The sequence below is a fragment of the Opisthocomus hoazin genome, chromosome 10, assembly GCF_030867145.1.
Source record: "Opisthocomus hoazin isolate bOpiHoa1 chromosome 10, bOpiHoa1.hap1, whole genome shotgun sequence".
Classification (NCBI taxonomy): domain Eukaryota; kingdom Metazoa; phylum Chordata; class Aves; order Opisthocomiformes; family Opisthocomidae; genus Opisthocomus; species Opisthocomus hoazin.
Window position 1 is genome coordinate 28,276,947 of NC_134423.1, and position 17,797 is coordinate 28,294,743.

A 17,797-nucleotide genomic window follows, 5' to 3' on the forward strand; every position below is an offset into this window, starting at 1 on the left:
CTGTCTACCTGAAGACCTGGTTCTGCATCGTACTGACCTCCTCAAGCCCTTCAGAAGAATCAGTGGCAACTGGCAATGCACAGGACCACACAGAATCAGACCATTTAATGGTGAATTCATCTAAGCAAGGCTTCACCAGAAGTCATGCAATTCCCCACCGTATGTTCTCATTTCTACCTAACGTAATTCACATCACAAGGCTGCCACAGAACAGGGAGTGGAAAAATCCAAATGTGACAACTCCACTGGGCTTCCCAGAAGCTGCATTACCTTTGGCTCCCGTTGCGTATGAATCCAGAGGGGCATTCTGCCATGCACTCATCGTTGTGAATCACAAACCTCTCATATTCACTTGTTTCGGTGGCAGGGACTTTGGAGCAAAACTCTTTCGTCACGCAGCGCCAGCCCTCAAACTTGTAGGTGTTGGGAGGGCAGGTGGGCATGCAGACTCCTTCATAGTAGTAATTGCGGCAGGCCACGCAAGCGGTGTTGTTGTCAGGCGCCGTGCAGCTCCCCAGGCATTCGGGATGGCAACACTCATTTTGGTCGGTACAGGCTCGCTTGCCACATGAGCTGGGGCACACTGCAAGACACAAAGCAAGGCTGCATGAACAAGAACTATTAAATACAGAGAATGGCATTAAAGGAAAAACCCTGATCCATACAACTCTACACTTTCATTCCCTGGGCTCTAGAGTATCTCTGCAAAAGAACCAACTCCTCTAAAGCTGACAAATTAAATTCTGGTTTTCTCAGTTTTCATTGCCTGAAAATATCTTTTTCTCAGATCAAATTTATAACATGAGCCAATTAAATAATAAGGAAAACTGCTGAAAGCAAGATCAACATAAGGATAATGGAAACAGCCAAGTACTGGAACCTATTCCATAGTTCCACAGCCCTAGTATTATGGTTAATTTTTTTTTTTTTGAATGCTGACTTATTGTCTTTCTAAGTATTTCTTGTCTTTCCTATTTGTACTTCAAATGGGACTTCTATTGGCAAGAAAACAAGCTTCCTTTAAACAACTTAATTACACTTGTACAATAAAGCGCTGCTATGCTGTAGCACACATGGTTAGGTTGACCCCAGCGTAGCATCCCAATGTTGCTTATGTATGCAAAACAAGGTTTAATAAAGCACAGATGGTACACATCAAATACCGTGGAATCATGGAGCTACTATTTTCCCCTGAAGAATGTAACAATTCTGCCTTATCCCCAAATTGGGGGTTCAGAGAACAAAATATGAAAGGGAAAAAAAAAAAATGAGGTGCAAATTTACAGAGACATTCATTTTATGTGAAAGCATTCCAGCTTGGAAGACACGAACAACGAGCAGAACCATCAGCAGACAAGCTCACCACTGTTACATCAAAAGAAGTGGCAGCATTATATTTATGTAACAACAACATTTTGATTACAGCGTTGTATGGCCTTTTAGCCATGCGCACAGTGTGCCAGAGGCTCTGTAAACAAACACAGATAGGAAATCTGGTTTGCATTAAGTAACTGTTTTCCACTTTCTAACTTAGCTAAAACACAGTACCAATAACAACAGTATAAACCAGAGTTTCAGTAGTACAACTACAGTGAGATCCAAGCAAAGCACAAGACATTTAAACTGAACGACCTGAGCAAAAAGCATACAACCAGAAAAGCAGTTAACATCCCAAAGCGAACCCAGAAGCGGCAGAGCCCAGCCTGCAGAGAACCACGATGTTTTCAAAATCTGTAACAGCTCCACAGAAGTTCTGCATTGCAATTTCTCTTTCAGTTTGCAACTACAGAGTTGTTTTAACACAGGACTAAACACCCTAAAATGCTGACCCCTCTCCTCTTCCCATAACAAGGTCTAGGCTTTCCAGTGTGTTTTTACAATGCTGCTGAGCAGAGCACCACATCAGGACACGGGACTACAAGCATGACAGTGCTGTTAAACAGTAATTAAAGAATTCAAAAAAGAAAACCAAGAAAAACTGTTCATAACTCTGCATCAAGATCTAGATATCCCACGTCTAGTTGTGATCATAAGAAGCCATTTTCTGCCAGCTTTAAGGTAGTGTCCACCTTGAAAAGGACCTGTAAAACTGCCATCAAAGAGTTTTGCCTTTCTTATCAAAACGGTTCTACATTTATCTTGCTTAATTTTACTCACTTTTTTTGTCTTTTTTTAAGCCCTAGCTGCCAACTTCACAAGCTTAAGCATCTGGGTTCAAAGCTGGGTTATCCTTACCCAATTAAGGCTAAGAGAGATTTTGGGGAGGAAATTCCACCTGCAGGTACTTCCCAAGTAACCCCACAGCCTTAACAGCATCCCCTCCTCATTAGCAGGGAGCTAACGAAGCATCAGCAGCAGACCTGCTTACAATATCTGACAGTGCTATTGTTTGTACCTACGTAGCCACGTACCGCTAACGCAACAAGCTAGCACCAGAGCTGGCCAGGATACGCTGACTTGAAGGCAGCAGGTCTACTGCAGGCAGAGGTGCTACTGAAGTCACCCAAGAGCTCATGTGTCTCTTCCAATTAGAAAAGAAATGTTACAGAATCACAGAATCACAGAATAGTAGGGGTTGGAAGGGACCTCTGTGGGTCATCTAGTCCAACCCCCCTGCCAAAGCAGGGTCACCTACAGCAGGTTGCACAGGACCTTGCACGTACTGCTAGTATAACCCAACAGCACTGCTCCATACCAGTATACTCATTTTTTCATAGTGAAACCAGGCAGAAAAGTAGAAGGGGAGTAGAGGGGGGAGACTGAGAACAAGGAGGTGGGAGCATGGGGATGGCCGATGCCTGCCCAGGTAGCACCAGTATCACTCGCAGGCCAATTAAAGAAAATTTTTGCAAAGCCAGTTACTTGTGAGGCTACTAAAAACAGGAACGCAGAGGAAATCACTGCCAAATAATGCATTGTGTAAAGATGCTAGATTTTTTTTTTCCTTGAAAAAGAAAAAACCTTACATGCCAAACCCTTACACAGAAATAAACAAGCATGCAGGTGTTTCTTCTCTCTTTGATGGTAACCTGCATCACAGTGAAAAGGGTTAAGTCTGCTCAGATGCCACCTTAGTGGCATCAGAAAATGCCTCTTGGCTTAAGGTATGCAGTAATACTTGCATTTGTGGCTACTAAGGACATAAAAACATAAAAATCAGCGCGTCTTGCTAGCAGATGGACTGCTGTTCTGAGTGGGTGCCAGAACTCGATTTCATGTGGTAGCTACATTTCCAGTTCAAAGCCCTACTAAGAAAAAAACCACACACACCTCCCCGTGCCACCACGAAGTTCATTACTGGATGTACCGATTAACTACATTATTTTTTTGTTTCATCAAGGCAATTTGCTAAAAAACAAATGTTGCTACATTAAATATTCAGATGCATATAGTAGAAAAAGATCAAGTTTATTTCATTCTTGTGAAAGACTTCTGTATTCCCTCCGTGCCTCTGCCATTCACAAACAGTCTGCTACATAAATAGGATTCCCTGCGTCTCCTGGTAAATCTGCTGACTCTCATCTACAGAAATATAAACTGAAGCACAGAAGGATACACAAGTTCACATGAAAAAGGCAATCAGCGAAACAGGTTTTCAAAACTACAGTAGTACTTTAATCACAACCATTTTAACAAGAATTCTTGAAAACTTTTTAAAGATAGATTTTTAAAAGCTCAGCAACCTTGCTTTTCTCAGTCCCATTTTTTGCTTATTCTTGCTCACGTTGGCATAGTTTTCAGCCTGGGGACAGTACGGGTATCCTGATTCTTTGAAGAATCAGAATAAGAACTTTTGTGTGTGTGTAGGATATCTTATGAACAACAAAATCTTACCTGCCTTACATGCCAGTTCCCTCAGATATCCCTGTTACAAAAATCCTACTAAACAACACTGGCTGGCCTTACAGTCCAGCCCCATCTATCCTCCCCCCTGCCCAACAGTGCTACTTGGGCTGCTAGATTTGTACCAAAATCTGTAAAAAAGTTTGTAAAATGCAGGCTTCAAACTACTTCTGCCAAAAAGAACCCTGAAATACACTCAATAACTGTTGACTTTAGTCCACAAGAACATTAGAGAGACAAACATAAGCAAATAGCGAGCTGCCATTTTGGGGCAGAATTTCTCGGCCAGGTACAACAGTGCCTTGGATCATGAAGCCTGATGACTGCACACAAAAACCCCAAAGCCCCGAACAAATCCTTGCTGACAAGCACAAGGGCAGAAAATGCTTAATTGTCATCACGTGGAGCTACCGAGATAATGGAAAATTTCAGAGACCTTGGAGCGCAGGCACAGCAGAAGGAAGTCAAAGCAAGACCTGGAGAAGGGCAGACCTTCAAGCAGCTTCATGACTTTATCAAAGAGGTGATGGAGGCTTGACTAGACCCGAGTGTCTGTTTACATTTAGGGAGTGAAAGCACTGAATAACCACCAGATCTTCAGAGAAGGACATGACGAGAGTACCAGTAGCCACAAATCAAATTTACTGGAGCAAAACCAACGACAGTAGTTTCTTTGACCATCCGTGCTCTTCACCTTCTCTCGGATTTCTTCAAAAAGTTTTCCTCATCAACAAAATTCAAGAGATTTTCCAAATACTAATAAGACACTATGATCACTCACAAAAAAGGCCAAATATTTCATTCCAAGATGCCCCACTTACCGAACAAATCAGATTCAGACCTGACATACAGAAAGGACATATTTTAAAACTCAATGCAAAGATCTTGCAAACAACAGGAGCTCTAAGAGAATCTGACTCAGAGACTCATTATTCTCCATTAAAATCCCCACGATGCTAAACCAAAATTGCAAACACAAAGCAAGGTTGGAAAATCCTCAAACACAACTCTCCAAAAAAAAACAAAAGCAAGCAACAAATCATCTCTCTGTATTTACGGTGGTTCCTTTTTGGACAGCCTCACGCCAAGGAGGTAGTAGTAAGTTTGCCTGACATTTAATACCTCCTGCTCTTTGAAGCGCGCACAAAGCTAAAGCTCACTGCAAACGCTCCGTGTTGACATCACAGCTATTGTACAGTTTGGACAGACAAAGTGTTCTTATCATCTCCAAGACGCCATGACTTCAGCAATACCGAAACAGAAAAATCAGGTGAATAAACAATCAGTCACCGGGAGTGAAAACGCGGCCAGAAGAGGAAGACTTCTGGCAAGCCGAGGCACCGGCCCTTGCCAAGGATGGCACCGCGCCAGTCACATGCGGGCGAGCAAAAGGTTGCCAAGTGTGGGATAAATATTTTTTTAAAGATTCTTTCTCTCCTTGTAAAACTATATTCGACTCTTCCTTTTTCATAGTGTTTCTGCTTTTTTAGAGCATCCTTCACATAAAATATTCTTTCGGAAAGAAAAGAGGAAAAAAGCCTACTTTTGAGCAGAAACCAGAGGAGGAAGGGAGCATTTTCTCCTAGCCAACTACTGAAAAAATTAGCTGTCTAAATTTATCCATAAAGACAGAAAAAAACAGTCATTTTTGGAATGTTAATCCCTCCACATGACAGAATTTTTAAAATATTGCAATTTAATGGTCTGAACTTTGGTACGGTCTTTCAAACAGCTGACTTTAAATGCTCAAGCAGCCTATACAAGACCTGATTTCTTTTGCCTAGTATACTCTGAGAATAGAGAGACTGGAGAGACATTACTCAGAAAACCCAGTTCCAGTGATTCATGGCCAGGGCTGGAATCAAATAACTAGAGAATAAAGGCTGCAGAAAGGAAATACACATACTAAATACATGCAGTAACGTGTTCCGATCACAGAACTACAGGTATGGGTCATCTCAGAAGAACTGAAGAAGCCACTCAGGACAGTTGTATAAAATCTTTATATTGCCACAGAAACATGTATAAGCAACATATTAACAATGGTGTATTTTTTTTTCCCTTTTCCGCCAGCACTCTAAAACTGGTTACCTGCGTTCAGTGAAAATCCTGAAGGAAAAAAACCACTGCCATATTGAACCGCCTTCTAGTAGTTGATGCATAAAGTCTGGCGTATTTGAAATTAACTTCCAGATCTCAAAGACTCAGTTGAACCCAGCACTGATACTAGGACTTGAAAGTGCTCATCTCCTTCCTCCTTAAGCCTGTAGTACGTACATAATCATGCCCACCAGTAAAATACTTGGACAGCTCTATACAAACTTATACCAAGAAGCAGGCATTAAGTTTACAGGCTGTAAGCTACCACTGACTCGAGATCACTTCATCAGTCTTGTGTTTTCATGTTTACATCTTAGTCATGACCAGCCCATTTTCATCTGGCAGACCTTTCCATGGATCTTGAAATTATTCCCAAGTTGTTCTGTGAACTATTTTCCTCCCACTATACAAATCCAGCTGAAATTTAACTACATCTTGTTGACTTCCACACAAAGCTTTTTGGTCTCTTGCTTCTTGGTGTTTCAGTTTGTCACATATGCTCTATGCCATATCCCCTAAGTGAAGTAGTAGCTGTGACAGAGCATCCAGAACGCCAAAACAGCCTCCAAAGATTTGCCCAACCTGACATCAAGCCCACTAACTGCTTAATCTTCAACCATACAAAAGAATGATAAAGAAATCTACTCTGACATCCCCTTCCTCAGGATTTTATGGTTGACAAACAATACCACGCTCAATGCCTGTAGAGCCAGTTGTGTAGCAGCTGGATCCAACTGCTCAGCTGGAAGCACCTGTAGATGATTCTAGAACAAAGGAAGTGGAAGAAAGGAGCGGAGACGGGCTAGGAGAAGAAAGCCCAGCACCACTCAGCACCTGGAGACTCTCAGATGCCAGCAGATGCAGTAAGGTCTATGAAAGAGAGAGGAAATTGTCATCATTCAATGGTATGAACACTTTGCTACAACATGTTGTGGTGAGGTACTCGATGCCTTCTAGTTTTGCAGTATTTCTTCAACATCAGAATTCTGCCTCCCCCTCAGAACAGTCTTAGTACCTAGAGCATATCAGACTAGCACAGATATCAGCACAGCTCTCAAAAACACAAATGCCTCAGTGTGACGTACCTGTAGCTCCCTTCCCAGCGGAAAAGAACAGAGCAGCCAATTAAAAATGACAATGGAAACCACCCAAAGCATATTTCAGAAAGCATATTTCAGTCGGATACACTGGAGTTTGATGACACCACCATCACCACCTCTTTTGGCCATTGGTCATTCCACTCTTTACTCTAGAAGCTACCTCAAGACAGCTTCCAGGCTTCCCAGCTGTGATACCTAACAACATGTGCTAAATCCATTTCACTGAGAGTGACTGGAAGACTCGGGGACACTATTTGGCACTGTAAAACCTCTCACCCCCTCAGATTTCTGCAAGTGGAAGCAATAAACCCTGCTAAAAGCTCCAGCAGCATTACAGCTACTCACATCACACCAAAATTAGAGCAAATGGAAACCTGAGTGAAGAAAACAACTACCTCAGACCACAGTCAACAGGAACCAACAGATAGTACAGTTACTCCATTTGCTGCTAAGTGCGTAGTACTAACAACCAGGAAGGTGCAAATAAACACGACTTATTGACAAACCCAGGCAGCACGAATTGCATTCTCCTTCAAAACAGTTTATGTTGCCCAGCACAACTCAGACTGGCATCACTGCAGCTGGCACCCGAGAGAAAGAGGAAAAAAACAAGTCCATTTTGTCCCTTCCACGCCAGTCTGAATTCAGTGCATAAACAAGCCCAACTGAGGCACACACACAAGCATCTATCAGGCATTCGGGCCAGTTTTACTCTATCTTCAACGCTAGGTAAACAAATGGGTTGGGAATGTTTTACCATCACTGCCGCACTGTTGTAGAAACGTTTTTTCTCTACCAAAAGGGAAATTTCCCACTGGCAGATGCAAATCAGAAAAGTAACGCTGATGCCAGTGAGGACGAAACCAGGAAAGAGAGGGTCACCCCACAGCGGTGAAAGCTGCTCCCCGTCTCCTGCAATCACCCACTGCTCACGGCCACAAATTTGTTCACATTTCTAAAGGGGCAACTGATGTTCCTGAACTCTTCAGTAACACGTAAGGAAAGAAAAGGGCTGCTGCAGAACTTCTCTGAAGCAAGTTTATTTTCACTCCAGATTATGAGCAATATATTGGGGTTTTGCTTGTTGTTGCTTAAAGCAAGATTTAATCTGCCTGTCTTCCAAACGCTGCAAGTGTAAGGCAATACACTTTACGGGATTTAATTAATCTACTGCAAAGCAAGGAGTGCTGGTCAGCCATCTCCTGGTAAAACCCCAGCTGGAGGAAGAATACTCTTCAAATTCCACATTTATTCTAAAGGAGGGAGACAGTTGGATAATATTACCACATGGGCCTAAGTTACGTGGTCCTCTTAACACTGAAGGATAATGGCAGTTTAGTCTTGGGAGGGGGGTGTGTGTGAAGTCACAGGTTTGGAGGGATTCAACTCTTGTTTCCTTTCCGGAATGCCCTTCGTATTTATGCATTAAGCCCATCAACAGGCTTAACCATTCTGGCATAAGCAATGAAACATAATGCTTGTCTTAGAGGCAGACATCAACACTGCTCCAGTTGAAGGCTAATTACCCTAAAGATGAAGAGGGGGGAAAAAACAAAGGAAAGCTTCAGTAAGACCAGTATTTAAAATATACACAGCAGGGCAAAATTAGAAAGTTTTTGCTCATCTCCAACTAAGATACCTGTGTTCATAACAAATAACAAAATCTGTTGACTTTTTATCATCAAAAAGATTAAAACTCAAGGAAACAGCCAGAAAGAGCAAAAACATTCAAACTGGTTTACTACACAGCAAACTTTTTCAAACTATTCACCTGCTAGTGAGACAGCCCACAACCAACAGGATTAAGATCAAGGCATTTAGGAATCTGAGAAAACAGAAGAATGACAATAGAAAAGGTAAAACAAGATGCAAGATTACTGATGGTCTGGAAATAACTGGGTGCATTTGTTTTAAACTATGGACTAGTAAGTCTGGTAGTACGTCACCACTTATGATATGAGCACACTGCAACTGAAGGCATCCTACTATGATCAACTTCACTTCAAACAATATTAAGGCAATTACGTTCAAAACAATTAAACAAAGTATTTCCTTCATGACTTCCAGAAATACAAGAAAGCGTAAGCAATTCTAACAGCAACTGAAAGCTGTGCTCTTGAGATGCACAACAAACAAAAGGTAAGTTGTTTTCTTGGTTTTAATAATCATGGAATAATTCTGTTCTAAATCTTTCCTCTGTTATAAATACAGAGGCAATACAGAAGGAAAGCAGACAAGAAGACATCGCATTAATCCATCTCTTAATGCATTTTAACAAATTACAGGCAATGTCGACAGCTGAAAGGATACAACTGACTTGAAATTTGTATCAAAATTTGTTTCTTCTCATACACCACGATCGTGGATGGAAGCATTTCAGAGGGAAAAGGGAAAATGTCAAGTATCTTTTCAGACTTGATGCAAATTGCTTTCGTCGTCTGCAAATCATCCTGAATTGTCTGAACATGAACTTTTAACTCCATCCCACATGGTTTGATCACCGAAGAACAAAACTGCTGCAGTGGTTGCCTGTTTGCTTGCGGGTTACTGAACAGCTCATTCGCGGCTAGAAAAGGCTGCGCCAGGCTGCAGAGCCTGCTCTGGGAAACGCGGAGATGCTCCCGATCCACAGAGGCACTGGACATTGCCACAACCGCACAAGCAGCCCTGAGCGAACCGCAAGTTCAGCAGCTCTGAATCCCCAGCTCGCTCGAGCCAAGCAAAGGACTGAAACACCCAGAATTAGAAGACACTGGAAAGAAGTGACTTGGGTCACTGAGGGGCACTGATGGGAACAGCATTTGGGTTTGCTCAGTGTTTTCTTCTCACCTAAGTGGAGGACGACACTATGTTGTCCAGCCTACACTTAGCCCACTATCTTTAAAAGCACCCTCTGTGACGAGACAGAACTATTTCAGTTCTTCCAACATGCTGATAAAATAAACTGAACAAGGAAAACCACGCTTTACTATGCCATCCCCCAGACACTGCGCACACAGACACTGCACGCGCGGGGCGAGCGGCACACAGACCACTGCTGGCCATGCAAACACACGCTTAATACTTGGATGGGCGAGTTGTCTCTCCTTACACACATGCACGTGCTTTTGAGGAATTCCTATTAGTATGACTTGGGAAAAAAAAATAATGACATTGCCTCGGACTTTCTAAATCCTTTCCTGTAGTGAGGATTTGTGATCAGATTAGGGAGTACCAGACAGTTTTATTTATTTATTTATAGGAAGGACAGTCAAGGTGAGCTGTATCACTGGATCTGACACGGCTCCAGGCTGCAGCAAAGCCAGCTCAGCGATGCTGCCCGGCTGCTCTGAAGCTGGAGACAGCATCAGATGGCACTCATTAAAGAAAAAGGGGGGATTCGTGTTTTTGATACCGGTACAAAGTGGGAAGCACACTGCCTCCCACTCTGTTTCTGCTAGAGTTTGGCACATTTGAGCTACACTTTCCCCCTCCGGTACCTTTTTTTGTCATCTCAAGTCACATTCACATGAACATATAAATACACAGATCCTTACACACTGCGTATAGCAGATACTTACATGGATGGTCTCAAAAAAGAATATTCTTTTCACACACTAAAAAAATTATACAGAGTTATTTTAAATTCAGAACTGTTTGTATATTCCTTATAAGTTTATAAAACTCTCACTGTGCTCCCATGACTAACGAAACTGGAATTGAGAGAGTATTCTATATTTATAACTCGTCTGGTTGCTCATGCCTATGGCCCTATTTCCACCCTCCGTTACTGTACACAGAGCTATGTGAGGTATTGTGGGTTCCCAAACTTCACCGATTTCCTAACAAGGCAGGCCTGTGTCCCGGAGGAACAAGCTGGGGGCTGTTTCGTTCGAGCATTGGTCGAACTCGGAGGGAGAGGCCTCGAGTGCTGTGGTTTGGCAGCTCTTCTTGCAACTGGTATTAGAGGCCATTTCTGTGCAATTACAAGCCTAACTGGCACTGGATTGTCTATCAATGCTACTGATACACCGTCTACACCCCAGACCATACAGCTATTGCTACACATTCCACCTTACCCTATTTCTTTTAGCAGTACCAGCAAGCCGAAGCCCTTTGATGCTCAGCTGAGCAGCTCCGCCAGTCCCCCACATTACAGACACACCGGGAGTACCAGGCAAATCAAGCCCTCTCAGTGAAGTCCAACAGACTATTATTCACTGGCCTCTCAAAATCAAAAGGAGATAAAACCCTCAAACCTTCTCCAAAATCCCCCCACGACCACGCTGTGTTCAGTGATGCCAGCACACTACAGAACTCAAAGGGGTGGCAGAGAAAGAGACCGTATCGGGCATCTATATGCAGCACAATGAAGAAAAAGATGGATTTCATATGAATCCGGGCTGGGCCACACTCATAATCCATATGACTGTCCTAAGGTCTGCCCAAGAATCATGCAACCACGTCTCATCTTTTAAACAAGAACACTAGTTCATAAATTCCAGAGAGAAGTCCAAGTCTTTGTCATGACAGAGGTGCCTCATAACCGATGGATTTTTAACATGTGCCAGGCACCTGCAGGCACAGAAACTGCTTCCAATTTGCAGATCCCATATATGTTCAACATACATAAGTATTTATACAAAAAGCAGAGGGAGGGAAAAAAAAGGCACAGGCAGATTTTTCAAATTCAAAATATGTTGTGGCTGCTGGGATTGGGGTCTAACTCTCACAGAGTTCGAGTCATTATGGTACTTGAGCTATAAAAAACCCACAAAAATCAAGAAACCCACAGCTCCATCTATGAGGCTCTGCAGCGCCCAGAGACAGCAGAGCACTGAATGGTGCTGTCACACCAGGAACTAAGAGAAAGCACAGACAGCACTGCCCGGCAGCGAAGGGGAAAGGAAGCACAGAAAATACTGTTCTCTTTCCACGTAACTGCCTTGTACTCTACCCTCCATGTAACAACTCAGGTAATTCCCACAAATCCCCCTCAGTGCTGAGGAATCAGACCAGATTCAAGTTCAGGAGAATTTATCTGGTAATCTACATGCTTCACATGCAAAAATGTGGCAAGATTTGGACTATGATTAGAAAGATTAAGCCTCCATACCTACTAACCAAAAAACATTACCAGGAAAGCAAGCGGCCAACACGGCCAAATTCGTTTATCTGAACTTAGAAAGTTTTCCTTTAGTATATCAATTTGTCATTAGAATATTCCATCTGAGAAAGAGAGAAATCACCTAAATCACCCTATAAAGCAAAATGAGATTTCAAAAGGAAAAAAGAGCACAGGTCAACAAAGAGATACTTTCCTTCAGTCAAAACAACTGCCGCTCTGAAAGCTGAGCAGAGTAACACACCACACCTGAAGACACAGGTACTTGCGACAAGGAAACACTACCTTCAGCCCTCACGGCACTCAGCAGCTGGTCTGTCGGCACGTTACGTATGCGCAGAACAAGTACCAGCACGGGGAGAGCCCCTGAACGTGTTTTGCAAACAATTACAACAACCCGAAACAACGCGCCAGGGCTGAAGTCATCTCAGCAAAGGCCCCAGCCTTGCTAGGCAGCACCACTGCAAATTCAGTTTTCATCAGAGGCGCCGAAGGGAAACGCTCCGAGGCCTCTCCTTCCCTTTATCCCAGGGTCACAGGTAGACAGTAGTGCTGCGATTTTTTTCCAGTTTATTCAACCGCTTTCTTTGCTTTGCAATAAAGCTGTCAAGATTAACAGACAACTCTGGTGAGTCAGATGTTCAAGGAAAAAAAAAGTCTGTACTTCTCACCATCTGCACAGTACTGCTACGCTTGTTTTCCATCACTTTGCACAGCCATAACACAAGAAAAAAAAATTAAAGGTTATTAAAAACTCCTCTTACTTAGCAAGAATAAAAATGATCTAAATTTATCCCAAAAAGCTAAAGTTCAACTCACTTGGAGGGAAGGATTTAAATGTGTAATATTTTTTCTTCCATCAAAATTAAGGAGGAAAATTATTAAAATGTCTTTGAAGAACTGGATACAGCAAACCTCAATATTATCTTCTGAAATTATAAAAACCCACAGGTTCCACCTATTTATACCATTAAAAAAAAGGTCTATGTTGCAGTAATTAAATAAGGCACAGATGTTCTTCACAAAAGCATTCTAATTTGACTGACCCATTTCTGGAGTTTTTTTAAAAATTCTCTTTTAACATTAAAATTCCACGAAGCATTTCCTTTATTCTGCAGAGGTTTAGTATTAGGTATAGGAGAAGATGCAGGTTCCCAAAACAAACAAGCACCGTACAGTTCAGTAATGAAAGTATTTGTAACTTCTTCATGCAGAGCGTGCAGACTTCAGATGGTGAAGACTTCTCACAACCTCATTTAGGCAAGAAATTATTAGATTTACAGGACACCTACAAACACCTACAAATGCAAAAGGTAATGAACTCTAAGCTTTATTTCTCAATAATACTGCAGTAAACAAGACTGCAGCTACCTTTTCTTCCAGTTATGGGTCTTCTTGAGCCAATAACTACAGATAGCTTTCGTTGTAGAGATCAAATGGGTGAAAGCATCACCATGCTCCCCATTTTCAAACTCCCCACGATGCCACCCTGTCTTCTTACTATTCAAAAGTGCATCCTTCTCCTTTTACTGATCTGCTCTGAACATGCCAGCCACGCCATTCAAAGCAGACCAAGAACAAAGTATTTCTGGCTGTGCCAGAGTTATCAATATTGTATCGTCCCGAGACACATTTAATGCCCACGTTGAGAAATCTTGTGAGGAAGAGTTATCCATCACCTCTGGTCCACATACTCGTGACTATAAACGGAGCCCAGCAGCTGGTCCTGGCCAGCCGCAGGGGGACAGTGCGGCATTGCCATTAGACCACAATGGGAGAAACGCTTTCCAGTTCCATCACTCAAAATGACATTTCTCTTCCAATGTTTATGACTGCAAAATGAAACAACAAATAGATCTGCCTCTATTTCAAGCAGGGAAGGCCATGTCTTCTCTGCAGTTACATGAACCTAAACTTCCATACGTGTTAAATAAATAAAGTTTTCTGTAATTACGCAAATACGAGCCTGAATACACGGTTTCACTGATTAAAAAAACACTCAAATTCAAATTTGCAGACAGAACCTTCACTGAAAAACAATAAAAGGGAACTGCCAAATAACAGCTGATCCTGCTTGTTGATGCTTATGAAAAAAGAAACAGGGAGGGGAAAAAATAATTCGTATTCTAGGATGTCCCACATACACACCCAAAACTAAAAGCATTAAATTGGATGGGAATAGAACAGCTGGCTTTGCCTGCAGTAAAATATGAAGAAGTATCATTTAAATTGCAAATTACAGAGCAACAGATTCTTTGCACAAAGTTCAAGGGTTTTCAATGGTTTGTTTTTATGAATTGGGAATGACGTGGGGTAAACATAAGGGGGTTGGACTAGCTACTAACCTTAATACGTATTTCGGCTTAAATATTTCTTGGATCCACTTGATGCCCTTTATCTAGGCACCGCGGCTCGTTAAAGTGATGACAGAAAGCAAAGCAGATTCTCAGAGCTCATCCCTAAGGATGCAGTTTCTGCTGGTGGCCACGCTGGCACCGGAGGATTAACCGTTACAGAAGGATCTCCAAATTGACTAATTACTCCCTCCTCCCCACATCGTGTCCTTCCCCACAAGGGAAACTTCTAATCCCTTTATACCTTTCCTGGGAAGTGCTTTTCAACAAGTAGTTCATCTGACAAACATTCCGCTTCCTTTTCTCAGCTTTAAAAGAGCTTGTTCCTACTAACACTGGCTTCTTGGCCTTGGCTCCTACAAATTAAACTTCACAAATGCCTAGCAACAGAAAAATATATACTTCACATTTATACAGGACTCTTTAATCAGCAGTTCTCAAAACGCTTTACGAAGCACGAAATCTAATCAAATGGTTGTTTTCGATGCCCATTTTAAAGCAGGGGGGAAACAGATGCAGTAAAAAATGACAAGTTACTATAGGTTACACCAAAAGATTTAGGAGCAGAAGGAGCTGGTTGTCTTGATATGCAAAAGCCCCTGACACTGCATGACCATAATAATTTTCTTTTCAAATGTAACAAGCCCTGAATTACAGACTTCGGTACGTGATTACAGAACACTATTCAGAGGACCTGGGGTTCAAACCTTTTCTTCCCAGGCTGTTAGTACATACTAGAGAAACGACAAAGCAGAAGCCAGACTATGCTTTTAAAATTATTTTAGAAATCCGCTTGTTTTGGGGATATTTGCAAAAAATTCTACCAGTGGATATGTTCGTAACCACAAAGAAAAAGATATTTCAACTCTTAACAGTGGACCACAGCCTAGTCTGAAATGTAAAATACCTTTGTAATATCAGGCTTGGGTCATTTGTGACAAACAAACGCAAAGATATTCTGGTGAAGATTCTACAGACTTTAAAGGATGACAACAAATGTCCCCATCTTCAGCATGGAACAAAGCAAGGCTTGTCTGACACACCAGTACAGAGCCAACGGCTTTATGGTGATACACGACAGATCCATCCAAGTCAGCACCACGTATTTAACTGTAAGATTTAGCTGGAAGGAGTATTATAAACTGCATTACTGGAAAGGACGTGAAACAGAATCCTGAGATTCTTATAAGAAAATGTACACAAGGTATCTCCTCCAAAAGTTTCCATCGTTGGTATCTTGGCTGAAGGGCTTTTTGGGTTTTGGAGGGTTTTTTTAAGTAGTAAGCCAAATGGCTTAACAAATTAATTTCATTCCACATTGTTTTCTTTGTTTCATCCTCCTGCTTTTTTTTTAATCACAGATGCCCAGGTGGCACCATCTGCAAGTTTACACGCTTACACTGCTGAGTGTCTCTAAAATAACTTCATGTCAAAAGTTGTTTTCAAGAGGTATCACTGCCAAATTCGGCACTTGAGCAAAGAAAGACTAATGTAATTCTGCTTTTTGTGCACACTGGAGAGAGATGGTGGCCTCTTCCATTGCGGGACGGACGCACACACGCACAGAGTGAGCTCAGCCACTTTCAGCCACACACGACTCCCATCCCCTCAGTCCCATCTTTTTTACCTCTGGTCCCCACTCAGCTCTGCTGTTCAGTGCCTGATGTAACTACACGACCGGTGTCAATCATGACTGGATTTTCTCAGGCACCAACAGCCACAGCATTCAAGCACCCCGCAGTCACCAGCGGATTTACCTGCCTTACTCAACACTCTCGTGGGAAGCAACAGGATCCCACCCATGGCGCAAGCACAGAACCTGGAGTCTGCGTGACCTGCCCACAGCCGCACAGCGTGGGACATGGTCCAAACCGTCTGCAGCCGAACCAGGGAGATTTCTCCAAACTGCCTTTCTTAAGATTAACACATACATCTGGCTTAAAAATTATTATTTAGACGATGACATTACCAGGTCAATGTGTTCCTGAGCATTAAGTACCTCTGAGAAAAGATGAGTTTTAAAAGCATTTTATGGCTCTTGGTGCAATGGATAACAAAAAAGGAATAGGCTCAACACAAGTAACAGTAATGTCTCTGGAAACCAAAATCTTTTTAAATGTAGTTCGAAATCTGCCATACTAAACTTAAAACACTCTACCAGTTCACAAGCCCCTTGGCCAGTTTTTCACTCCCTCAGATTTCACCTCACTCGCATGGCAGCATATAGCCTTGCTCACACCTGTCTCATCTCTGGATAGATCAGGACAGCAAACCTGTTCTAGTCTACATCTCCTGCTCTGAGCTTTTCCCCCGCTTCCCTGTTGGCCTAAATTATCCTTCAGGAGCTTGTACACTCCACAGTCTCTTCCTCGAGCTCTTAAATCACTCCTCAAACCTCCCAGACTCCTAAAAATGCAACCTCATGATTTATTCCCTACAAACCGCTAATAAAGCATCCTCATGAACCTGGTACTTCCCAAACGTCAATACAGTCTACTGGCAACCCTATCAATAACCAGAAGCTACTAAGTCCATGCAAGCGCGCATCCAATTTCTGCTGGTTTACATCAGGGTTAGCTTGATAAATCATCAATGCTGACACGCATCCAACAAACTAAAGGATTGCTGAGCTCCAGTATCTGAAGATGAAGATTACAACTAAGAAGTATTCAGCTGTAAGTCTGATCTCATAACCCAAGTCATGTTCTTAGCAAAGTACTGAAGCATATATTGTTTTATGGGCAGTATCCTACTCATTTATAATGTGCACACTGTAAATCAAAAGACTCAACACAGAAACGGAGCTATAATTACATTTAGAGCTTAATGCTTTTGAAGTCTAATCATTCACAATCAAGGGTTAGCAGACTGGTCCAAAGAATCATCTCGCATCCAGAGCGCTGCGGCTTCCACTGGGTACACAGTGGGTCTAAGGAACCACAACGCCAGCAAACAGAGAAATATGTTTTTAATAAAACTTCTACTTGTTAAATGAGGGGGGAAGCACAGAATGAAATTCTTTAAAATATCAAGTATATTTGTTATTTTATCTGCACCTTTACATTCTATCATATGACGGTAAGCGTACAGTGCTTACTCATGCTAACATATTTTTGTCACAAAAGAAAAGCAGGCTGCATTGCAAGCGTCTGCGTTTAGAGAAGCTTCTTACAGGTTCAGTGACTCTTTGTGCATCCTAAACCCTGCGTGTGAATATAAAAAAAAAAAAAAATGGAAAAGGCGGCAACAGGGGAACAGGAGGGACAGGACGAAACACGCCTTGTGTTGTTTCATTC

General features: G+C 42.2%; 1 protein-coding gene across 2 annotated transcripts in view; it reads right to left on the reverse strand.

Moving 5' to 3' along the window:
- IGF1R (insulin like growth factor 1 receptor) overlaps window positions 1-17,797 on the reverse strand; it is a 188,824-nt gene that overhangs the window by 44,927 nt on the left and 126,100 nt on the right. For both annotated transcript variants that reach the window (XM_075431314.1, XM_075431313.1), the window contains exon 3: window positions 271-583. In XM_075431314.1, the coding sequence (XP_075287429.1) occupies window positions 271-583 (313 nt within the window). The remainder of the gene's footprint in view (window positions 1-270; window positions 584-17,797) is intronic.